Source organism: Perissodus microlepis, chromosome 9 (assembly GCF_051167445.1).
Source record: "Perissodus microlepis isolate ML-2025 ecotype Zambia chromosome 9, ASM5116744v1, whole genome shotgun sequence".
In the NCBI taxonomy this organism is placed as follows: Eukaryota; Metazoa; Chordata; class Actinopteri; order Cichliformes; family Cichlidae; genus Perissodus; species Perissodus microlepis.
The window spans coordinates 21000966-21026110 of record NC_140469.1 but is presented as its reverse complement, the minus strand read 5'-3'; the positions used below and the strand labels follow the sequence as shown (position 1 = coordinate 21026110).

The 25145-nt window shown below is 43.7% G+C and overlaps 1 protein-coding gene across 5 annotated transcripts in view; it reads right to left on the bottom strand.

The window, feature by feature from the left end:
- The window catches only part of smarcd3b (SWI/SNF related BAF chromatin remodeling complex subunit D3b), a 59055-nt gene that overhangs the window by 22317 nt on the left and 11593 nt on the right, over nucleotides 1-25145 (bottom strand). For 2 of the 5 annotated variants that reach the window (XM_084939580.1, XM_084939581.1), the window contains exons 1-2: nucleotides 16542-16860; nucleotides 4081-4301 (exon numbers count right to left, since the gene is read on the bottom strand). In XM_084939580.1, coding sequence (XP_084795706.1) covers nucleotides 4081-4301; nucleotides 16542-16619 — 299 coding nt within the window. In that variant the 5' untranslated portion in view covers nucleotides 16620-16860. Of the gene's footprint in view, nucleotides 1-4080; nucleotides 4302-16541; nucleotides 16861-25145 lie in introns of those variants that run through there. The other 3 variants (XM_084939583.1, XM_084939584.1, XM_084939582.1) reach the window with 2 other exon arrangements.

Sequence of the window (25145 nt, the reverse complement as noted above, 5' to 3'; positions counted from 1 at the left end):
ACGCCACTGCCTGGCCAATCAGTGGCATGCAGTCTGCTGGCGTCACATTTTCAGCTCAGCTCGCTCAGAAACCCGGCTGCATAGGTTATAAAAAAGTCGAGTTCAGTAGGTGAATGATGCAGTGACTTGTCAATCACGTAGTAGGCCTGCCCACGTCCTGCTTTATCCTGCATTTTGACTCGACTGGAGACCACACTAAACATGCGATGAGTCCATAAACTCATCAGGAAGGTGTGTTTTTAGGTCATAGATTCAAGTGAGTTTTCTAATAGACTTTTATAAAACCAGATTTCTTTTTGCAGCCACATAAGTGGCTTTCTAAATGCTGGCATGGAGAAAAAATCCAGGATTAATGCACTTCTGCTTTGACTTGACTTTTTAAGACCTACATCCAATTTTGGGGGGAGAGACCACCAAAAATACATCAACAGAGTCACAACGTTAGCTTATGGTGTGTGTGTGTGTTAAATTGTTCCTTTCTGGGTCCAGGAATTTCCAAAAATATGGCATCTAGTGTGCAGTCACCATGTTTAATTTAAGACAGATTTACCCTTTTGAACTTCATGCACCATATAAGTGAGAAGTTTACACCTACATGCTAGTTGAAGTACCCGAATTGAGACATGCGTGTGAGTTACATATAAAGATAATCCATCCTGTGGTGCTTCTTCACAAACTTTTTAGGAAAATATATACAGACTTTCTAGGACAAAGGGTTGAGTATTTATACCAATTAATGCAAAGTATTTGTAGCAGGACAGCGTAAGCTCTGCAGAGCACGTGTAGCTGGGACCATAAGGTCTCAATGACACTGCAAACACAGGTGGCCCGCCCTCGGCTGGCAGCAGCGTGGAGTCTGAGCTGGATGGAGGCGCCGGACCATCAACGCGTTTGCCAGAGGACGCGCACTCCAACAGAGCAACAGGGAGCGAAAAAGACAAAGACACCTGAACAGGTCACCCTGCACCATTGATCAGAGCCTCCACAGCCGGCTGGGCTGCTGTGGGGGTTGAGGCCCCGATGCAGTGCAACATTTCCCCTGAACTGTTCGACAAGCCTGCTAAATTATAAGTGGATCAATCGTGCTGCACGTAGCAGGAGAATGAAACAGAGGTCCACAGAGTGTGCATATTGATCCCCTTTCTAATGACCAAACCTGGCACGCACTCGTCTCCTTGTAGTCATGAAGCTACTCTGTGAGCCTCTGTGTGTGTGTGTGTGTGTGTGTGTGTGTGTGTGTGTGTGTGTGTGTGTGTGTGTGTGTGTGTGTGTGTGTGTGTGTGTGTGGCCTTGAACTTTTCTGGACATTTCTTGGAAGGATCTGTATGTGAGATCATAAATGTCTGAATCATTCGGACCCGGGGCGATCCTCGCTAACTCACTAACGGAGATTTGCCGTGTTAATGCGGTTATGGCGTTAACGTCATTTTAACGAGATTAACGCTGACAGCACTAATCCAAATATATCTACATTGAAAGTATATCACTTTAATTTGCAGCAGTGGATTTATTTATTAGAATTTCTATATAATGAAACGACGTCTATGCAAATTAGTAAGTAATGGTTTCAAATAAACAGTATAGAATACAAAGTGCTACAATTGCACCCAAAACAAAGTGGATTAAAAGCAGGTGCCACCCGTGGTTAACAGGACTAAGCTAAACAAAGCATTTCCAGTAGTAAGTAAGTAGTAAGTGTGAACAATTTCCTGTTGCCTGCTACATGTGCGAAAGGGCAATGACAAACAAAGTGTGAAAATGAACCCGTCCTCTATTTCATTTGATGGCAACTTCCACTACAGTTGTGGAAGAGGGGGAAGCACGAAATTCGACCTGTTTCGGAAAGTAGAGAAAACGAGCCATTCGTGGATATTCAGCGTATCGCTGTAGCACAAAGCGTTTGCATGGACAGGTCAGCTCCGTTTAGATTTAACCATGTGCGCGTAAAATTACCGTAACTCGTCACTATTTTGGGAAAGACAGAAAATTAAAATTGAAGCAGAGAGAATACTGCTTAGGTTTTAAACAGAAGGTCATAGGAAGTAATGCACAACTACTGCCAGAGGGTGCTGGTAACGCACCTGGAAGCTATTTGCAAACTGACATCAAACAAAAAAATAGAGCAAGAACAACTTAGCTAGCAGAGGGCGGACTTAGAAAACGAATAGAATAGTTAATGCTAGTTAAATTTTCCTACTCTAATCACTTTGTTTCATCTCTCTCATCACCGTCTCCTTCACTGTGGGTATGTCTGCATGAAGCCTCGAGGAACATTAATGTAAAAGTGACCTATGTGTGAACGTCAAATGAAGCCTGCAATGTTACGTATCCTGGTTTGACAGTAGATAGCGTAAGGATAAGCCAAAGAGACTACCAGAGTCTGAACGTCTGCAGACAGCTGTGAGGACGCCACGTTTATGCGATGGTAAAAATTTACACTACAAAGACGCTGAAGACAGCTAGAGGTCGAACCGAGAGCAAACATTCAGTCGTGGCAGCGACTGTGATGGTGAGAGTGGATGTATACAGCAGTGAGCGAGGCGAAGGATGCAAAACGAGGCGAGCAGCGAGAGAAGGGGAAACGACATGAAATGGAAGCTGAAAAGTGACACACACAAACACGCACAAAGGTCATGGTTTCACTCGTCACCGGTGGGATTTTTTAAGCTGGATTTGAAAGATTTTAGGAGATCACAGTGCGTAAATGTTGACGTACACGTTGGAGATACTTCGCTAACATTTTTTAAAACGATTTCACGACTGTTAAATTATGTCGGCGTTAACAAAATAAAAAATAAATAAACAAAGAAATCACATGATTCATGTCTGATCTCCAGTCAAATAGTTTCAATTTACAATGAAATTAAAGAGAAAAGCAGCAAATGATACATTTCATGATGGCGGAGCTAGCAGTTATGTGGCGTTTTTTTGGTTAGTTGCACTAGCAGTGCAAGTCTGTGGCGTGGTTCAGTCCCCCCACTTTTTATCAAGAGCATTTCGACAGTTTTTATAAGGAATGCAATGAAATTTCATGCAGTCATGAATCGTGATCACTTTAAGCAGCTACGGTAGCCAACATTTGCCCAAAGGTTGAGCATTCAACACCCTCAACCTGTTGGCAACAACTTTTAATCACAACATGAATGAAAGGGTCGTCTAGTGGGAGGCAACCTGTTTTCAAAGCAGGTCAGACTCGGACTGACTGCATTTACTTTCAGACAGACTGGGAAAGCTTTGCAAATCATTGCTAATTGCACCCTTTGGTTGCAACTCGTCTGCAATATACGCTTTGCAAAAAGGGACTCGACTCAACTGGTTGCCAACCAGTTGTATTCTGGTTATTCCTTTATAAAACTACCGTTGTTGAGTGCCACGTTACAGTTACACTGGCGTCCTGCAGCAGCTACGTCACTATTTATGTGGGAATTTCTGAAGTTCTTTTTCAAGTCTCTGAGATGGACAAACCGGACTCTGAATGCAAGAGGTCAGTGCAAAATTAAATGGGATTTTTTGTGTACGCAGACTGTGACAGATTTGTGATTTTCCATGTAATTTCTAACCTGACCTCATTCAAATGGAAGCTGATAGCACGCGGACTCTCTCTTATTGCCGTATTAACGACACCAAAGTTGCTTTGAAAGCAGCATCTATGCTGCGAGTGGTCTCAGACCTGGTCCCCATCTTCAAAGCAACCACTTTAAAAGCAACAAGATTGAAAATTTATTGCATGTTGTGGCAATAACTTTTTTGTCAGTCCTAAAATATAAATAAAATAAATTTAAAATAGGTTACAAGTATAATATACATAATGTTACATAATATTAAGACATTAAATTTAAGATATAAAGTTATATTATATTCAGATTTTTGTGCAAAAATCTCTCCTTCCCATTGTTAACGCACACTTTGATTATCATCAACATCTAAGGAGAATCAGCCTTTCCCAAATCTTCATCCAGATGAAAGTGTAACCACTGTTGAGCTCTTAGATCACATAAAAGCAAACACACAAAGGGTCACTGATTGCACACCATGCAGTGTTTTTGGCCGGAGTTGTAGGTCACTTGGATTCAAACTCACTTTCTGGCACGGTTCTGGACGGCCTGCTGCTGCTGCTGCTGCTGTTGCTGCTGCTGCTGCTGCTGGACCTGCTGGGAGGGGGCAGGCCTCTTACGGCTGGGCTCCATCACTGGGGAGGGCAGGCCGGGCCGCACCGCCGGGCTCCCTCCGTACGGCGGGCCGGGGGGGCCCATGGGAGCTCCCTGGTGGGGCATTCTCGCTCCAGACGGCATGCCGGGACGCTGGAAGGAAAGAAGAAAGACAGAGAGCATGTATTATATAGAAAAGATTCTGAACGTGTTTTGTAATTCATTTTAAGCAAAAATGAGTCTTTCTAAAAATACAACAAAGACATTGCAGTGTTTGATTCCAGGTGGAGTGAAGGGGGGACTCTTCTTTGAACACGCCTGACAAAAACACGAATTAGAGCTCACATCAGCTTCTAATCCAGACGCCACAGACCTGACCCAAAACCCAAACAGCACGCTCACAGAAATAAATATTTTGACTTTCTTCCTCTCTTTGGCAACCTTTGATAACCTTTCAACAATCAAACAGCAGCGGCTTTTATGCAATTTATTGACGTCAATTTGCACCATTTCTGTTTGTAAGTGGCAGCGAACATGAAGATCAAACCCAGCTGTGAAGCTTCAACTGCAACGCCGTCTAATATTGGATTTGTTAGACGGTAACAACAAATACAGCAGCGAAAACGTCAGATAACCACAGATCAGTCACCTTAAAAGGAACCTGTTATGCTCATTTCCAAATGTTGATTCTTGGACTTTGCTAGAGTAGCTTTGCATGATTCAAAGCTAAAAATAATCCTTCTTTATCTTAAACTGCACATTGGTGCAGCCCATCAGTTCATCCTCTGTGAGCCAACTTTCTTCTGATTGGCTGCCCCTTGCAAACAGAAGGTTTGAAGGTGGGGCTGTGTGCTTGAGATTACCATATTAATAATAACAGGAGGCCGTCTTGACCCCATCTAAGTGCCTAAATGTATCGAGCAGTTGAACAGGTGTACCTAACAAAGTGGCCACGAGCGTATATGACAGCATATACGAAAAACAGAACAAGTCCGCTTTAAGAAAACAACTCTGATTTCCAGAAAATACCAGAAACGAGAGCAGCTGCAGTGGAAGAATCACCAATATCTTGTTCTTTCTGCCTTATCTTTTCTCCTCTAAACAAAAATCAGGGTTGGCAGCTGGAAATGAGAATGCACAGAGGTTTTTTCACAGCAGTCAAACTCTGTGACATGCACACTGAAGCGCTAACACACACACACACACACACACACGTATGTCTCCGAAACAATGCAAGCAGTGTCGGAGACCACACTCCCGTTCTGACGCCTGCGAACAACTGGGCACCTCTCACCTGTGCCTGTCACTCCCATGGCAACAGCTGCCTCCCGCCTCGGTTTATTGTCTGAAACCGAACAGGGCGAAAGAAAGCGAGCGAGAAAAGAAAACGCCTGACTTCATCCAGACCTCCGACTGTCTGTGAAGGGCTCCACCAGAACACGTCCACAGAGAATAACCAGTCCTCTAATTAAAAATTCTATTAATTGAAATCATCAGAGAGGAAGAGCGGAAGAGGAAGACGGATGCTGGAATGGAAAATATCACAGCAGCAGCATTTTTAATAGCCGGGAGATGCTTTTCTTTATGTGCGTGTACTAAAGCCACCATAGAAATAAAAGCAGTAGTTCCTCTAATGCAGCGGTCCCCAACCTTTTTTGCGCCACGGACCGGTTTATGCCCGACAATATTTTCATGGACCGGCCTTTAAGGTGTCGCGGATAAATACAACAAAATAAAACTAGTACCGGTACCGAAAAAAAGAAAATTTATTCATAACACACGTGAAAAGACCAAGGAAAACCGAGTAAACGATAAAAACGATAACAAAATAATGCTGAAAACCGATAAAAGTCCTGAAAACTATACATTTCACACCTGAGCCTCAACTCTCGCGGCCCGGTACCAAACGACTCACGGACCGGTACCGGTGCGAGGCCCGGGGGTTGGGGACCTGCTCTAATGGCCATATGAGGCTTGGTCCAACGGGGAGTTGATTCCCATAGACTCCTATGTTAAAACGCTCAACTTTAAAGCATTAAAAAGCATTTTCGCAGGGTGGGGGGCACAAGCCAATGTACTCCTGATAGGGATAGGGGGAGATGGAGGCAGATGGCCTGCTGTGGTGACCCCTAAAGGAAGCAGGAAGAAGACGAAGGTCAAGAACAAAAACAGTTTTGGCCTGCAGTTTCAAAGAGTTTTAATTATCTGACAATTTTTTCATGGTTCAGACTTCACAGAGGGCCCCGATGACATTTTGTAGAGTCACCATTTTTATTTGTTTCTTTAATTTTGTCCGTAGCGTCATGGCCACTTCTACTGGACAATATTAAAACATCGAAGTGAAACATTATTTATTTTAGGTTGAATTACAGTTAAAGTTCAAATGAATCCATTATGTTTTCCACAGTCTCTGAGTAATCATGTTAAATAATAATGACAAAAATAAACATGATTATAGGTTTTTCCCTAATCGGCCAAAGAGCATCTGTGTCCCAAAAATGCTGCATGACTTTGTTCCCATTGCTTCCTTTATAATAAATGCTTAATAGTTTAACAGAGAGTGAGAAGTGATTCAGATTTGTCAAATAATTTTTCCATAACTGAGTTCCTATAATGAAAGATTGTTTTATTGATGTATACTGAGGTGTCAAAATAAGCGATTAAGGGTACAGGGAAGGTCGTCAAACGTCGTGTTTATCAGGGAAAGACTTGCTGCAATGGTTAGCAATGTGAGGCCAAAAATCTGTACTTTTATTTTATTTTAGGGAAAATAAATAACAGTTTTGAGGAGCGGTACTCGTCCGTCTAAAGGTTCAGTTCGGCTTCTTTTTTTTCCCCCTTCCCAGAACATGTAATAGGATTCCTTATTGCATGATATTATTGGGCTGAAAACTGAGGACATCACTTCACCTTTTTACTAAAAATAATCTTCTGTGTGCTCGTAACAATAACTCAGTACTCCATGTAGCCTACAATAAGAACAATTCAAATGTTATTAATAAACCGCTCGTCCTGTGTTCACATTGTGTTTAAATACAGCTTTAAATCATAGCCTCACTCGGGTAAATGTAGCTGAGTAAAAGTAAAATGTTTCTTTCACACTTTCAATGTGGACACTTCATTAGGTACACCTTGGCAGCAGAGGTTGGACTCTCTTTTCTTTTCTTCAACGAGGTGCTGGAAATATTTCTCCGATTTTGGTGCACGTTGACATGACAGCATCACACAGCTGATCTATTGGACTGAGATCTGGTGTCTGTGGAGGTCATGAGTGCAGTGACCTCATTGTCATGCTCAAGAAACCAGTTTGAGTTGGTTTGAGCTTCGTAACATGATGTGCTATCCTGCTGGGTACACTGTGGTCATACATGGATGGACACGATGAACAACAATACTCAGTTAGTGACAAAGTGTGCTAAGAAAATAGTCCCCGCCCATCACACCAGCAGCAGCAGTGTAAACTGTTGATACAAGGCAGGATGGAGCCCTGCTTTCACATTGTCACCAGATTTTGACCCAAAAGTCCAGTTTTGGTGAGACTTTGCAAAATGTAGCTTTAGTTTTCTCTTCCCAGCTGACACGAGTGCTAACCAGTGTGGTCTTCTGCTTCATCTGCTCTTCTGCGTACCTCGATTAGAACGAGTGGATATTTGAGTCACTGTTGTCTCCCTCTCAGGTCAAAGCAGTTCAGTCCATTCTCATCTGACCTCTGACATCAACAAAGCATTTTCACCCAGAAAACCGAGGCTCGCTGGGTGTTTTCTCTTTTCCACATTGGCTGTGTGGGAAAATCCACAGCAGATCGGCAGTTTCTCCAACCGGCACGAACAACCACGCCACCTTCAAAGTCACCTAAATCCCCTTTCCTCACTCCGACGCTCAGGTTGAACCTCAGCACGTCGACTCGACCACGTCTACACCGAGTTGCTCCCATGTGGTCGTTAACAAGCAGGCGTACCTAATAAAATAACACGTGAATGTACACTTCACATATTTGCTGACTTTAAATGAAAGCAGAGCGCGTTTCCACGCAGTGAAATGTGCTCTATAAATAAAGCTGCCTTCCCTTGAATGAATCTACTCGCAATGTGAGCATCAATCGAACCAGAAACTTTTTATTTTGGAAAACACTCACAGGATATTTTCAGTGTTTTTCTTCTCCACCTTCCTTTTACTCAAAAAAAAAGCATATATACAATGTTACATACGCGCCTCATTACTGAGTGAATTTAATTACAGCAAACACGTCAACACATTTACAGAGCAAGAAGCAGACGTTTCCTTTTCTTTCTGTGCCTTAATTAAATTATTATTTTTTCAATTATTTAAAAAGAAATCTCTCTGCGATAATTATGTTCGTCTAAACCTCGCAAAGCGGTGAAATTTCTCCATCTGAATAGAAAAAAAGAAGACGTCTGAGCACAGAAACTGCAGCTACATTTGGTAACATAGCGGGTAAATGTTGGAGGAGGAGGACAGCTGAAGGATACAGCTCGAGGGGGGGGGGGGTTCATGACCTCACGCATGCTTGCATTTTTCTTACGTTTGTCATCTCTACATGTAGATTACAGCACGTATGCACTTGTGCAGGTCTGAGGTGATCTTTAGACCGTTCACAAACACAAACAAAGAGCAGAGAGCGGAGGTAGTAAGCAGCAGGGAGGTTTAATAACTCCGCGCTGACTGTGGATTTTTATTTCCTGACGTATTGTGTGCCCTTTGAAATGGTGATCGAGCAGAGATCCTGTGATAAGAACGACCGAGCAGACGCTGCTGTCACTCCGGCCACTGAGGGGGGGAGGGGATGGGGGTCAGAGCAACTGAGAAGGGTCTGGGGATAAAACAACATATGGCGGAGGCCTCCTGCTCAAAAGCTGTTAAGAGAGAGGTCCTAGCTAAGCTGGAAAACAACACCCAGACAGGCAGACAGAGCTGCTGCTGCTGCTGCTGCTACAACTCCGTCTGGAGAATGTGAGCCATCCAGATAACAGATACACAAAACCATGGCTGGATAATGTACACACACGCACACACTCACAATGAGCTGCGCTCTATAATCTGACCTGCTGAACTGACTCCAGCACTCTGCCCGGAGCTCTGCCAGCCAGCCAGCAATCGAATCTGCCATGTGGATGGATATCTGAGAAGTGTGTTGGCATCTCTGGGAAGGCTGGAGGGATTTGAAGAGGCCAAACTTATCCCACACCGTACTAAACATATGAATCTGTGGGTTGTTACATGCACGGTCCCTGAAAGGCTTCGATTGGAGCTCTGAAACCTGCTAAAATCTGAGGATGAGGCTGCTTCCTTAAGACTTGCTTTAGAACAAATTCCCCATCTTTCATGTTATGTGCTGCTATATGTTTTGAAGCGCTTATAGAGCGTGCTTTTATTTTAATGTCGTTCGTATTTACAAAAGGTGATTAAAGGTGAATAAAGCTGCAGTAACTGATTAATCGATTGGCGGGTAATTCATTCTCCGGCATGGCTGATTAACAGCTCGAGTCATTTTTATTAACTGTGCTTTAATTTCAGCATCTAGCATGTTTTCACTTTTCATTTAGTCACCTTGCGGACGCATTTTTTTATCTAACTGATGAATATTTTTCTGAATTTCTCTTAGTTTAGTTTCGTCTGCAACAAACCCAAAAGCATGGACAGAAAAACCTACGAGAGGCTAAAAATGACCATTTTTACGTTATTGCTTGCAAATGTACTCAAACGAGTATGTGACTGGATTTATCAGATGTCTTATCAAACCCTTTCCGAGCCGAATTAAAGAGCATTTGCAGGTTCCTGTTTTATTTAGTTTAGCGGCGTGGAGGGCAGTGAGAGCGGCTGTCGTTCAGATTGTCATTAGCCCGTTTGAAGATTTCAGTTCAGCTGCTAAAACTCTGCTTACAGTCTGGTGTTTACACAAAGCGACACATTTGATCACATTTGTCCTCCTCGCCGGCTATCTCATCTCCGTCGTGTGTTTGATTCGCTCCCCGCGGGAGGGTTATCAGTCATCTCGTCTGTGCTGTAGTTACTGTAAGTACTCAGAGGGCCCCAGCAGATGGACGGCAGGCGCAGGACGAGTAAAAAGTTTAATCGTTCTCACTGAGCAGTTCTTTGATTTTGGTGTTTATGTGGAGCATATTTATTGCGTTTGGGCTTTTTAAGCAATTATTTTTAACCTTCAAGACGTCACTCAAACGGCAGCAAGACATTTATATGTGCTGTTGTGACATTTTTCTATTTTAAAAACGTTTCCCACCATGATTTTCTTTTTAAATTAGCCTGTTGGTGTGGCGAGTATTTATTGAATTTTTCCACTTATGATCACCACATTCTAATGTTTTGCATTTCATTTTGACAATTTTACGTAAAAAAATTAATAAATATTTTGAATGTTTCTGCAAAAAAATAGCTCAACTATAACATATTTTTTAAATTCTTGGCATTTTTCACTCTTTCTTTGACAGAGCAGTGCAGAGAGGAGGCAGGTAAGCAGGTAGTGAGCAGGTGTGGAACGACATGCATGGTCTGGGTTCGAACCCTGGTGCAACAAATATAGATGTGTAAACCCTCTGAGGTCATTTAAGATGACTCAAACCCTAAATATATGAATTTTGCTTCTATGTCCATGTAAAATACTGACCACAACAAAGAGCGAGGAGCCAGGAGGGAACGAAAGTCACAGCATTTTACTAGTTTTTGTTGTTGCACCGCATATAAACACACATTAATCTTACTATAACGGCAGTACTAAATGCATTTTTATACGTACACTATCTCCTCTTTACCGGGCGAGCAAACATCGTCACACACACGATTATTAACATCAAATCCGAATTCTTTTCATTTTTGTGTTCACATGTCACCTTCAACATGTCGCCCAGAGATTCACTGAAGTGTAAACCGATTCAATTTGATCTACACAGCACCAAATCACAACAGCAGTCGGCTCCAGGTGCTTTATTTTGCACCTATAGAGATAACCCTAACAATCACACAAGCCCCTATGAGCAAGCACTTGGTGATGGTGGGGAGGAAAAACTCCTTTTTTACAGGAAGAAACCTCAGGCAGAACCAGACTCGACCACGGGGAGGGGGAACCGTCTACCACGGCCGGGTGGAGGTGAGGGAAGGGAGACAGGACAAAAGACACGCATCAGGATTTTCATTCCTGCCTGTTTTTTGGACCGCGTCGGGTCTCCAGCTGTCCGTGTTTGCAACCGAGTATAACCCAAGTTTCAGACCTCAGAGATTTAAAAGCGGACATCTGAGCAAATGTGTTAACAGATACTTCTGTATTGTATCATCTCTGATTGATTCCTGAAACACAATCTTCAGGATGTTATTTTGGTTACATAAAGCAGGATTACACTTCAGGGGCAGGCTAATTTGTCAGATTTTGAATTAGCTGGATTAGCCAAGATAGACTAACTCTGGAGTGTAGTGGTCAAGTCAAAGAGCCTCGGTTTGAAGGCCATCCGGTGTAAAAAATAAATAAATATTAATTACACATGCTTCTATCAGTTAAGACCTACTAGCTGATTATTTTATCCATCAACACTTTTCAGTCGTCAGGAGAAAAGCTAATCGGGACGTTTTATTTGGTTTCTCACCCGTTAACAGTGAAACAGGATGCTCGACCTCTCGTAGCCTAAAGAGTCAGCTCACCAAAAACTGCACCGAAAGATGCTCTCGTTCACTTTTAGAGGTTTTCCAACCATGCAAATGGCTTTATGTGCTGACATTTTGCAGATATTAATAACCACCCATTGAAAAACCATTAAACTTCCTGATAGAGAGAAATTTCAGTGAAAATCAAGGTCTGCGGATTTTTACTTGGGTTACCTGGACATTGTGTTTGGAAAGTCAAGTAGTTGTTGAATTAGATTTTTTAAAATGTTTTTATTTTGCTTTTCAATACCGTGGCGCCACAGAGGAAATGACTTTCACCTCTGCCACATCACAGCGTGGAGGCACGCCGATATCTCACATCCCAAACAGAACCCCACTCGTCTTCCACTCGAGGTAACTGAGCTTAAACATTTTATTTGTGTAAATTTCTATGAAGGGAACAATGAAGGCAACCCAGCTGTGAGAGAAACTGAAGTTTACATTCGCTCTCAGTTACACAAACACGCTGTGAAATCCACCGACGCCCGAGCCTACACTGTGTCATATTATGCTTTTGGTTTATCGGGGTTTTCCCACGGAGAGGGCTCGAAGGCTTCCTCGCCGACTTCACGAGCCACAGAAGTCGCACAGCAGAAGGGAGGTGAGGGAGACAATGAGAGGAGAGGAGGAAGGGACTTCAGCCCACCCATCAGTCCTCGAACCGAAACTCGGCCAAAGCCTGCTGCTGCTGCTGCGACCTTCAGGAACCGCAGCTATGACTGCATCCACAGTATTTATGTGTGTGTCTGTGTTTTTTGCATGTAAATCCATCTGCGCACGTGTGTCTTTGCTTTATTCGACCATGAAAGGAAAGGGAACGTCACCGCTCGCCACAAGCTCACAAACTGTGCCGAATCATCTCCCCCTCCTCATTCACCCCCCCAATCCCGTAGTGTAAATATTTCTCCATTCTGCAGTATACACGTTGAGGAACCTGCCACAAGTATTACAACAAAACTTTTCCATCTCATAATGTGGGGGAAGAGAAAGAGCAGAGGAGAGGAGAGGCATGGGAGGGGGGAAAGCAGAGGGAAATATTTGGCTTGGAGCAGCCAGAGCCTCATCAAGGTTAATTGGTCTGTTGAGAGGACACACTCATCTGGCTCATCAATCACCTGGTCCATTGTTTCCTAAAGTCGGTCTCCGGGCGCAGGGCTTCGGCTCCGCAGCCCCTCTAATGACCGCTCCTGTCAAAAAGACAATACCTCATCTTGTTTCGGTGTATAAATCTCGCCGTATCGCTAAGCCTGACACCGGCCCTGATTAAAATGGAGTCAGGTCTAAAACCCAGGACTTAAAAGGGTTTCACAAACATGCTTTATTGAGTCATTTTGACCTTCCCGGTGTACTTGAGGCTTTGGAAGAGGTGAGAGTCAGTTCAGCTGGATGATGATGCAGATATTTAGGACGATGGCACCCCGGCTCGTCTTTAAGGAGCTGGAAACACTTCTGATCAACTTTACCTACAGACATGACGCACAGTCCAGGCAGCTTCCCACCACACGTGCCTGCATCTGTGGACAAGCAGTCATTGGTGTGACACTAGGGCTGCCACAAACGATTATTTTGATAGTCGACTAGTCACCGATTATTTTTGCGATTAGTCAACTAATCAGATCATGCATCCTTACAGCTTATTCCACCAGCATGCATTTGCTCTTATATAACTATCATTAGCTTACAGCTTTAAGTGTTTAAGGTATGTGCTAACTTAAAATAAAGACAAGATGAGAGTTTGTTCCGGTGAAGTTTAAGTATATTCTCGAGCATCTCACACTTCTGATGATCAGCTGTCTGCTTGACGTTTATTCAGCTGTGTAAAAACTATAACTTTAATCTCAGCCAAACCGAGTTACTCAGGAACAAATAAAATACTAAAAAAAAGCCAAACAATAACATTTTAAGTTATCTAAGTGACTTATATATCATGTTTAACCTGAGTAGCGAAAGACGGTGGTGGTTTGAAAACGATTTGCCGGGAGTCCGGTGTTCTCACGGCTCTAGTGAGCCTTGCCCCCGGCTAGCTATCGAGCTAGTGGGTAACAGACGTCTCCGAAAACGTCGGAGCGCTTTTGAAAATATGTGGTGTCTTGATAAACTGAGCAGATATTTGAGGTTTACACAGCTACATTCTCGCCTGAAAATATGTTAAACGTTTATTTTGTGACCCAGAAAGAATAATAAGAGTAATATTAAAACTAACTAGCTGCCGCCATTGTTGTAGACTGAGCTGGGCTGCGCTATGAATTCTGGGACACAGTTTCTTCTTCTTCTTCGGGGTTTAACGGCAGCTGGCATCCTTGTACATGCAGTGCTGCCATCTTCTGTTTCAGTCCGTTATTACACTCTTAAATCCTACTACTCATTCCTGCGTCTTTTGTGATCTTACAAAGCTTCAAACGACGCGTCGACTATTACATTAGTCGTCGACGATTTTGATAGTCGACGTAATCGTGACTAGTTGACTAATCGTGGCAGCCCTATGTGACACAAGTTTCAAGTCTGCTTGTGGTCCACGAACAGACCCTAACTGAACACACACTTAAAAAGTCCCTATTTACTCAAATCCCCAAACATGATGACAAATATTGGCTGGAAAGCCTCAAAATGTTTCTCAGCGCACTCACGTTGTCATCCAAACGTTCATTTTAAAGCTTTTCTCGAGTAAAAGACTAAAATATCTAAATACTTTTAAATCACAGACAACCGGCCCATTTACTACAAATCACCAGAGGCCTCCAGGTAACACTAGACCCACGTGAAGGGCACACAGGGTGCTCCACAGTGAAGAGTTTAAAGGAAGGAGTGGTGCCAATGCAGAGATCGTCCAGCAGCAGCGCATGCAGCAGAGTAGCATCACAGTGACCCAGTCACCTCTTTTCCACATGCATGCACCTCAAGCAATCCTGGGTCCTCACTCATGCTCTAGTTATCAAGTCTTAAACTGTACAGCTATTAAAAGTCAAGCATCATTTCATCCTTCGAGGTTTCTCCAACTCACAGTCGGGCTAATTTGTGTGATTTCTTTAGTGAAAAGTCTGTTAGTTCTCCACTTTCTCAACAACGTAAAGATTATGATTAGAAAATGTAAAAACACTCTTGAGATGAACATGAACTATCGCAAAGTCTTGTCACCTTCTTAAAAAGCTGTGCCCCATTTCAGAATCTGAGTAAAGGTGAAGCTTAATTCATCTTTTTCAGGAAGTTAAAACCACAACGCAGCTCCAGAGTTAGACACTCTGCAAACTATGGGTTGTGACGTCCTGAGAGGAATGTAAGAGATGGCGAGATGATTAAAAATGATTCTTTTTCTCTCTTTGCTGTCATTTTTATTTTTGTGTATGTCACAGCTACAGTTTGGCTGCATGTTTGTAGCTAATCTTTCACCTCGTTTCCGGTCGTCTTCTGTTGACCGTATGAGAAAAAATGACAAAAGCTGATACTATTAGGCAGACAGCACAATTGTAACATGGCCGGTTTGATGATTTACTGATTTTAATCACCACAACATGAGTTGAATTCATAAGAAAACGATGCCTCGCGCTTTGGGAAGTCATGGTCGGTCGTTTTCCTGTGAAATTCTGCACAGATACAAATTTTTTCTTGGTTCATTCATTTTTATTGTTGCTATTTTTTCTCTTATGGGTCAGTAAGCCACAGAAATCTTTTGTTTGGAAGTCTTTGAGCGCTTCACTGCGCTATTTCTGAACACTTCAGCGCAGGGTGGATGCGGCACAACGAGATAAAGGTCAGATAATGCTATCTGTAAAAGCCACCTTATTCCCCTAAAAGGCCGATATCAACAGATACATCAGTGTTAGCTGCTTAACTGGAACAGGAATTGATGACAGGTAGATTTAAAAGGTCGAGTCACTGGCACAAACTGTATCCACACTCGAATCAAAGTTCTAACTACAAAGTGACGCTTACAGATTTGTTTTTTCACCGCTCTCAACCCTCGAAATGCATTCGTCTCCTCACCAAAACAAACCACTACTGAAGCAGACTTTGTGTGCTGCGTGTGGTTAATGGCAATAGTTGCTTAACCTCTAAACCATGAGCAACACTTCACTTGACATTTCATGCTAGCTTTTGCATGAATGGGCTGATTGTACCCCCGCATCATTTCCGGCATGGCCGCCTGCCTCGGCTCCGTCTACGATACTACATCGGTTTGTCTCGTGACCTCACAGGTTCAAATTGTTTCACGCCGCCTGGAAGGCTGCTCCGGCTTCGCTGTTTTGAGCGGACTCGTCATTTCCCCCCCCTTTTTCTGTCTGTTACTCCCAGGGAAGCATGCTCAGTGAGCGCCTCTGTTAGCCAAAGGGGGAGCTGGCTGCTTTTCGCTTCTACTGCTGCTGCTGAGCTTCTATTTCTTTTCTCTCGCTCTCTCTCCTTTTTTTTATTTATTTATTTTTTATTAGGGGGGGTAAGAAACCCTCTTCTCCACATCCTCCTCCTGCTCCAGCCCCATCCATCCATCCACGCTGCTCCACTTCTCGCTCTCTCAAGCCATCTCCTCACAGGCTGGGATCCAGGGGGCTGGAAATAACCTTCACATGGCCAGCTTTACCCAGCTATCTCTCACACACAGACCGCCGCTGCTGCTGCTGCTGCACCGACTCATGCACACACACACACACAGACACACACATACACACACACACAGATGCATGCCAGAGCCCAGCTCCCTTCACGGGAATGACGGACAGCGCCACTCACCACTCCATGGACCAGGAACTCAAACAGTTTGCTCTTGGTGGCTTTCCTGGCTCCCCCCGCCGTCTCCTCCATAGCCATTTGCTCAGTCCCCTCCGTTCACCCTGCTATGTCTCCCCTCTCCTTCTTTTGTCTTTCCCTCTCCCTTCACCCAGCCTCCTGTTCCCCTCCCCTGCTCCACTTTCCTTCTCTTTGTGCTCTCCTTTTCAGCACTGCCTGTCCCTGACTCTCCTTCTCTCTCTCTCTCTCTCTCTCACTGCCTCGCTAGCTCTCTCTCTCTCTCCCTCTTCCCTCCCTCTCCCTCTATTTTGAATGTGCAGCAGCCCTGCCAGCCTCTCACTGTGTCTAGCTCACTTTTTAGTTGAGCTGCCTTTCAGGAGCCCAGCACGTCGCTTGGAGGTGGAGGGGAGGGGGGAGAGAGAGAGAGAGAGAGAGAGAGAAAGAGAGAGAGAGAAGCTGTGTGGGGGTCTGGCAGGGGGGTTTCAGCCAGCCCACTCTGCCGCTCCCCCGCACAGCTGTTGCATTCCAATGGTAGATAAGGGCATGCGGCGCGGCCAGGCTGCCGTTTGGGGGGTGGGGGGTAAACTCAGTTAGCCATTTCTCTGCTGCAGCACCCCCCCTGTCCTCCCCCCCGTCCTCCCCTCCGGTGACCAACCGAGAGGCCACGGTCAGCACACGCAGAGCTCCGACTCTGGGCTCATTCTCAAAAAAGGACATTGGGCTCTTAAAGGGGCCACGCTTGCATATCATTACCACATGTGCGCACTGCCATATATGACGTGCTGGTGATGAATATAGGAGTAGGTCGGTGCCATTTCCTGAACTCAAAGCAAGACCACTCAAGACACACTTGAGTATTTCTGAGCGAGCCAACGGGCTCTGGAGCCACTTCACAAAAGGGGAAAAAGGCCACGTCAAGAGCACCTTCATTTCCTGCCTTCCTCTGCCTGCCCTCGTCAGGGTGCATTCACAGGTTACAAGTGTTTCCTTCAACTCGCCTCATTAGCTTTTACCTTTTACCCAGTGGTGTAGCCAGAGGCTACGCTTAGGCTGTAACAAACAAAACAAGGCCGGCCTGCACAGCAAGGTGACTGTGTCTCCCCGCATGTGTAATAAGGTTGTGTTGTGATTTCTTCCAGGTCGCTTTCTGAAGCTTCCTCAGCAAAAAAATGCAGGGGAAGGCGACAACGTATTCGTCCACTGAAGGTCACAGAGAGAAAGAGTAACACACAGACGGCTGCTTTGATTTCAACGTGACATGCTGACACACACACACATATTAAAACGCCACACAGGTCATTACTCTGACGCAAACCACGCCACGCTGAAGATTATGAGTCTTTCAAGTCAGCTTCAGCTCCCCCCCCCCTCATTCTCACACTCCCCTTCACCCGGCCGTCAGATCAGAGGAGTGAAATATTCATGAGGTTATCTGACTGACAAAGGGGGCAAAGTGGGGCATGTTCAAAAGGCGGCTTGGCTTTGTGACAAAGGACGGCAAACTGTCACCCTCCTTTTCCTCTGTTCTGCTGAAAAGAGCTGAACGGTATGTAAGCAGCCAATTAGCACGCAACGTGCCGGTTAATCATCACCGTAAAGCGACGAGCTCGTTCTTTAAAAAAGGAGCAAAAACTCTTTGGTTAATGCGGGAGCTCGGAGGTCGTGACCTTCTCGAGGATGCACCATGCCTCAGGACCCAGGCCTGTTTTAGTCATCTGCATTAGCTCTTATGTGACTTAAAGCCACCGTTACTGAGGGTTAGGTAAGCAGCAGCAATCCATTAAAGAAATAAAAATAAATTCAAACACATGCCCCTCGAACTTCCTCAAGTCTCTGATTACTGGGTTATTGACAGATAAATGTTGGCCCTCGCATCGGCCGCTGACAGCTTGGTGGTGACACCTGCTGCTGAGATGAGTGTACTGCTGCAGCCATTATTTCAGTCTGGGAAGGTTTCGAGGAGCGAAAACCTTCCTTGAATTATATATTTTTTCCTTTTAAAGCAGCATCAATCGACTTGCATTCTCGCATCCCGTCAGATTAACCTTTAATTACCTACGTGGACTCTAAATATAATAATCGCACTGGCGTACGAGGTGTACGTCTCAACTTCCTGCAAGGTCAAAAGCTCAAACCCGCTGAGCTTATCCGTGCAGATCCAGGGATTGTGCCAATCTCCCGTTTCTCCAGCAACAACACGTGGGCGTTGAACGATAACAAAGAGATCTAGCAGCTCGGGCGATGAGAAAGGAAGCCTCGAGCGCAGGAGTACCCCCTGCTGGCCCCCCATCAGCTCCCTCACCAAAGCCAGTCAGTCTCACCAAATGGTAATGTCCCAGTGTGTAGCAGGGGGGGGATTACAGGGGGTAAGGGAGCCACAGTAGTGCTATTAATGCCCAACAGGGGGAGCAAACAAGCAGGCAGGGAGGAGCTGGCTGTTTGAATGGGAAGGAGGGCTCCATATTTAGGGTCTGGCTGCACTGAGGATAAAAACCCAATGATGGCAATCAAGGGACATTAGGGAGAGCAAAATAACTTTTCTGATAATCTGTAATGTCTGGAGCCAGCTTCCAAAAGAGGATTTCATTCCCAAAGCATCTCTTCAGAGGTTTTAATCATTCTTCACTTCCTCATTCGGCCACACGAGGGCATCAAAGAGCTCACCGTATACACAGTGCAACAGAAAGCAACAACAATGGCCTGTTTCTGCTCCTGCAAAGCCAACTGCACCACTGTGCTGCAGTACGTTCTCCTCAAAGACGGCCTGGGAGAAGAAAAATATTAGAAAATTATCGGTGTATAAAACAGGATGCGTTTAACCCTGCAAGCTTTTACAAAACTTTCCAAGTTGTTCCATTTACCCATCTTTCTCTTTATAAACTCTTTAAACATTTGCCACAAAAACGACTCAGGACAAGGGGCAAACGACGATTAATGAATTATTATGTTGATAAAGATACTAACTGATTAACTATCTACTTTTTCCTTTTGTAGTAGTCACGTGCCATAAAACCTCAGAGGAGGTTTATTATAAGCAGAAAAACAGTTTTTTTTAAGCAGTAAAAATATAATGTGGGGTTGAAAAGAAAAAAAACATGTTGTAGTAAATCCACATTTTCTGTTATGACAAAAAAGCAATGAAAACCATAAAAGGATCGCTCAGCGAAGCACAAGCTTTTGTTTTTTCTTAAGGGCAACTTATAAAAATCAGCTCTGTCCAACTGCAGCCGTTTGAAAGAGAAGGTTTTTACAGAAGTCTGCAGTGCTGTGGAAAACTGGTTTTAATAGGGTGAGCAGCAGCCAGGTGTTGTCAATCAAATCCACTTTATTAACTGATCATCAGTAAGTGTGAGCGCCTCTTTAAAAGCTAAAGTTGTGGCAGCTTGTTAGTCTGGTGCATTCAGGTGTGTTAATAAAATGCCACAATCTTCCCAGCAAATTCACCCATATGTCAAACTGCGCAATACTCAGAGTAACTGCAAAAACAGCACAATTAGAAAACTTCCAAGAGAGTCAAATGTGAGGCCATCTCTGCCACAGCTAAAGCCCAAATTTGATCATACAACAGGACAGTGATCCCAAGCACAGCAGCAAATCTACAGTCAGAAAAGAATCAAGGTGCTGCAACGACCCAGTCAAAGCCCAGACCTCAACCTGATTGAAAAGTGCCGACGGGACCTGAAGAGAGCGGAACATAAATGAACACAAACTCAATAAACAATGAGCGTTTTAAAGAAGAGTGGGCCAAAAATCCAGAAAAACTTTAATAGGTCTGTGAAACCTTCCTTTGTGACATGACTATACAGCATCTTAGTGATGATAAAAAAAAAATGGGTTGCCATTAGTGTATTGATGGAATTTCCAGCTTTATAAATGTATTTTTTGACTCTACTAGAGCAGTTTCTATGATTTAGAATTAAAAGAGTTATCTTATAGCCCTGAGCCTGGTTCTGCTAGAGGTGTCTTCCTGTTAAAAGGGAGTTTTCCCTTCCCACTGTTGCCAAAGTGCTTGTTCATAAGGGATCGTCTGATTGTTGGGGTTTCTCTGTATTATTGTACTGTCTTTAACTTACAATAATAAGTGCCTTGAGGCGACTGTTGTTGTGATTCAAATGCTATAGACAAAAACTGAACTGAATTGAATACTGGGTCTTGATTAAGGCCCTCAGTCCTCTATATAAAAACAAGCTTTTTTAGCTCCTCCCCCTCTTTAAGCCAAATGCCGTCTGATTAGCTGACCCTTGCAAACAGCAAGTGGGCGGGGCTTCTTCTCTTACAGCCACAGCATATTAGGAATATCCACTCTAGCTGACATCACGCAGATCAAAGAGCAGAAAAAATGTCATAAATGGAGCGTTCAGAGCCATGTTTTTGTTATTATGTTTTCACCCGTTCAAAAGGAAAATCTAAAACTATCTATAGTCAAAAATTCAGGTATTAACATAAAATTCTGTCTTGCTAATTCTGACGTCTGAGAACGATTTAATTTTCACAAGTATATTTGCAGTGGTGGAAACAAGCTTTCTTAAGGAGCGGCCTATCACACCCTGACCTCAGTATGTCATGCAGGATAAGCTTATTATAGGCATCCATCACCGTTACAGTAGATGAAAACTACAACAGGTCACCTTTAGTAAGAGAAAAATAATAAAATACTGAAACATCGGCTTTTTCTCGCTACACCGACGGCTAAAACGTGTAGCATGTGACGTCACCTTTTCTCAACTCAGTCTCACCCACTTTAAACCAATGAGACGAGAGAATACAGAAAAGAAAACACAGAGAGAAGGATCTCCCTGAACTATATCTGAACTAACATGGCTTATAGTTTTATGTAAATACAGGACAGCATCGCTCAGAGTGATTCAGGAAACCGTGTCCGGGCTTTTAAGGCTCTCAGTGTGAAAAGGCTGGCAGCTGTGGGTGTTTATGATCAAGGCTACAAAAGTTTGAACGCAGAACAAGTGGATTAGATATGAATGTAGTCACATTTTTCTTTCTTTGTCTTTCGTGAAGTTCATAACGGGTAAGAAAAGCTTGCTGAAGCTACATATACTTGATTTCTTTGCGCTTTTTAACCAGTGATGTGAAGCAAAAGGCCGAGAGAAAGAAATACAGAAAAGAAAAGGGGCGATTTTGCTGCTATGTGCAGAAAAAGCAAAGAGTGAAATTGGCACCGCCACTGAGGTATAACGTACAGCTCCCAGTGGCAAGGTTTACATACCAGAAGCCACGAACCTGCCCTCGTCAACATTATTGCCACAGACAGATGGGGCGCACTAGGGGGAATATGGACCGGGCACGAAGAAAAGTCTCACTCCCTCCCACCACTGGGCCCCTCTCCTCTCTTTCTTCAGTTTAATAGCTGCAGACAAAGCCCAGCTCAAGCCGCTTAAAGGCCAGAGCTCTCGGAAAGCCACTCAACAGTCATCAGCTGCCATCAAAGGGACTGTACAAAAGCTCACAGCGCTGCACCTTCGCTGAAGGGGGGATTAGAGAGAAGGGAAGTACGTTTTGGTACCGAGTCCTTGCAGCTCGGCATATGTAATGAACAGGAACCTGCAGAGAAAGAGAGAAAAGTCTCCCATGACGGCTGAAAATAATGGAGCATCTGCTGATATTTTTGTGATCAAAGTAGTTCGGCACAATACACTGTGAGGTGAAAAACGTCGGCACAAAGCAGCAGCGTTCCCATGGATATTTTTTGCCACTAAGGCATGTTAAGCACCGAACCTTAGAAGCCGCAGATAAGAAGTTTAGGGTCGACCTTGGCTTTCGGGGGTTGTTTGGGACAAAGCATCTTTATCCAGACAGCGTTTATGCTTCGGCTGCTGAAGCGACGCCGTGGGAGCAGATGGGAAGAGGACGCAACAGTAATGAGCCAAGTTTCCCCGCAAGCGACAAGCTCCACACTGGGACGAGCCTGCGGCGTTACCTGCCTCGGGGTATTTCCTGTTTGCTGTAGCCATGACAACGGGATAATCTGCCTTGTGTTCAGAGCTAACAGCCAATCCGGTGAAAGCAACTTCGCTGACTTCAAAAGTGGAGCAGCAGCTGGTGAAGCGCGAGAGGAACCATTTCAGATCTTAAGCTGTGAAACTGAAAAGAAAGCAGAGTTTTAGAGAGAGAGAGAAGACTTCGGCTCGTGTTAGTCAGCGGCGAGGTCAGCACGATCAGCTCTGACACAAGCATACAGTGAAAAACAGCCGCTCAGTATGAATAAACCTCGCCAGCTCCCATATAAAATTCCACAGGATGAAAAATAAAGCTGGCAGGATAATTCCCCCCCTACTCCAAACTCTCCCTCTCTCACTGCTCCCCTTCCTCTTCTTTCCTTCTGTGCATCCAAGCTAAGTGTTAGCCCTGATCTTTCAACACCACTCCGCCCGTGCTGGACGGGACACGGAGACGACAGAACGAGGGCAGGATCGTTACGTGCAGGGCAGAGATAAAATCATGGATGAAGAGCAGAACCACATCTTTAAAACTGGACCCACTCCTTCAGTGGTAGTTTGTACCTCCAATATGCAGACATACAGCTCTAATTTCTAAGCCAGCTTCAATAAAAAGTATTATCTAATGTGAATACAGTGCAAAAAAAAGTATGATTTGTGAAAAGGCAATTGCCTGCTAAACCCTAACAACCGGTTGTTCCACCCTTGGCAGTGAGAACTGCAGTCAAGCATTTGTGATAACTGTTAATGAGTCTTTCACATCGCTGTGGAGGAATTTAGTTCCACTCGTCTTTGCAGTACTGTTTTAATTCAGCCACATTAGAAGCTTTTCCAGCACGAGCAGCCCGTTTAAAGTCGTGCCAAAGCATCTAAGTCAGATTTAAGGCTGTACTTTGACCAGGCCACTCCAAAACCTTCAGTTTGTTTTGTTTGTTGAGCGATCAGAGGTGGACTTACTGGGGTGCTTTGAGTGCTCTTGAGCTTCGAGGCACAAACTGATGTTCAGATATTCTCCTTCAGGACTTCGGGCAGAGATACGAACTCATGGTTCCCTTGTTCCAAATTACTCCATTTGTGTTTAATGGTTCTCACTGTGGTTCACTGGATGGTTTACATCCAGACTAATAGCTGCTTCACTTTGTCAGACAGATTATATTTAAGTGATTTCTTGATTCAGCTGTGCTGGCAGTAATCAGGCCTGAGAAACTGAACAACTTGATCATTCACAGTTAATCTATGATTTAATAACTACCTGTTCACATACGTCCAGGTAGGGCTGCATAGCTTTTTTCCATTCATAAATTCAATCATCATTGGGAAACTGCATTGTGCTCAGGTAATCTTTGTCTAATATTAAAATTACTTTGATGATATAAAACATGTAAGCGTGACAAATATGCAAAAAACCAAGAAATCAGGAAGCAGAAAATGCTTTTTTTTCATAGAACTGTATCTGAAAAACCAACAAATTTGTTTAAACCTTAAAGCTGTTCTTAGGTCATTTCCAAGGCCTGAAAATTAATCAAACTTTAATCATAACCTAAGCTTTTAGTAATTATTTTTTTCATAGCTGAATGACAATAAAAAAGTTCAAGGAAATCCTCTTTTTCCCCACAGACAGTGAGTAGATATGTTTAATAATCACAATCTCAGTAATAACCAAAGTAAAAAACTGATAAATCTATTTAATATTTCGGTTCAGCTTGTATAAAGTGAAGCAGAATATGGAAAATAAATAGAATAATAAGAATAATAGAATAAGAAATAGAAATGAAATACATTATAATCAGTTATTTTCACTCGGACGGTTAGGAGTTTGTGGTAAGTGACCTTCTGGGTTTTAAAAGATTGACGGGTTTTTATTTTTAGAAAAGAAAAAAATCAATGTTTAGCTCTGTGACTCGAATGCAGTGGTGACACACGAGACGATGCACACTGGAGCTGATGTGCTGTACGGTTACATAAAAAGCAGCTAACACAGTTGAGTTACTTTGGGCCTTGTCATCCATAGAAACAGCTCCTCGGAGGTCAGGTGATTTACTGTTGTGGTGTGAGTGAAGATGAAGTCCGGGTCATATTTTACAGAAACTTGCACGTTCCTCTCGGAGGATTAAATCAGTGTTTTGGTGCCTTCAAATCCACATGGCTTACTGTGGCTCATGTCACTGTGACAGTTTCCAGGTGATGCAGGATAATCAAAATACGCCTTAAGAAGAACACAAGTTCAACACAGCCAGGCTTTCTTTGTGTTAGATGGCTAACAGTAGGACAGTATGACGGTGGTTAGGAACGTTCTCTGTTAAGCCAGGCTCTCTGCTTTTTGGGTGCTCGCATAAAAAGGGGGCATTTCAGGCATTATCCATATCTTTCTGCCCCACAAAATGATCCCCGTGAGTGCCACCCCCTCCAATCAGAGGTCCTATCAGATGATGACGATAAAATGGTGAATATAACAGCATAAAACATGTAAAAGTTAAATGCAAAACTTTTGCAAATAAGACATTAATGCTGCAGAAAATAATCTATCTGGTCATTTAGCCTACAGAACAATTAATATTTGAAATCTGAGTTAATTATTTTAAGGCTGCGTGCGCTCCCAACGCTGCTGTTTGTTTCTAACATGATGGCTGCAGGTTAAAGCTCTGAAACTTTA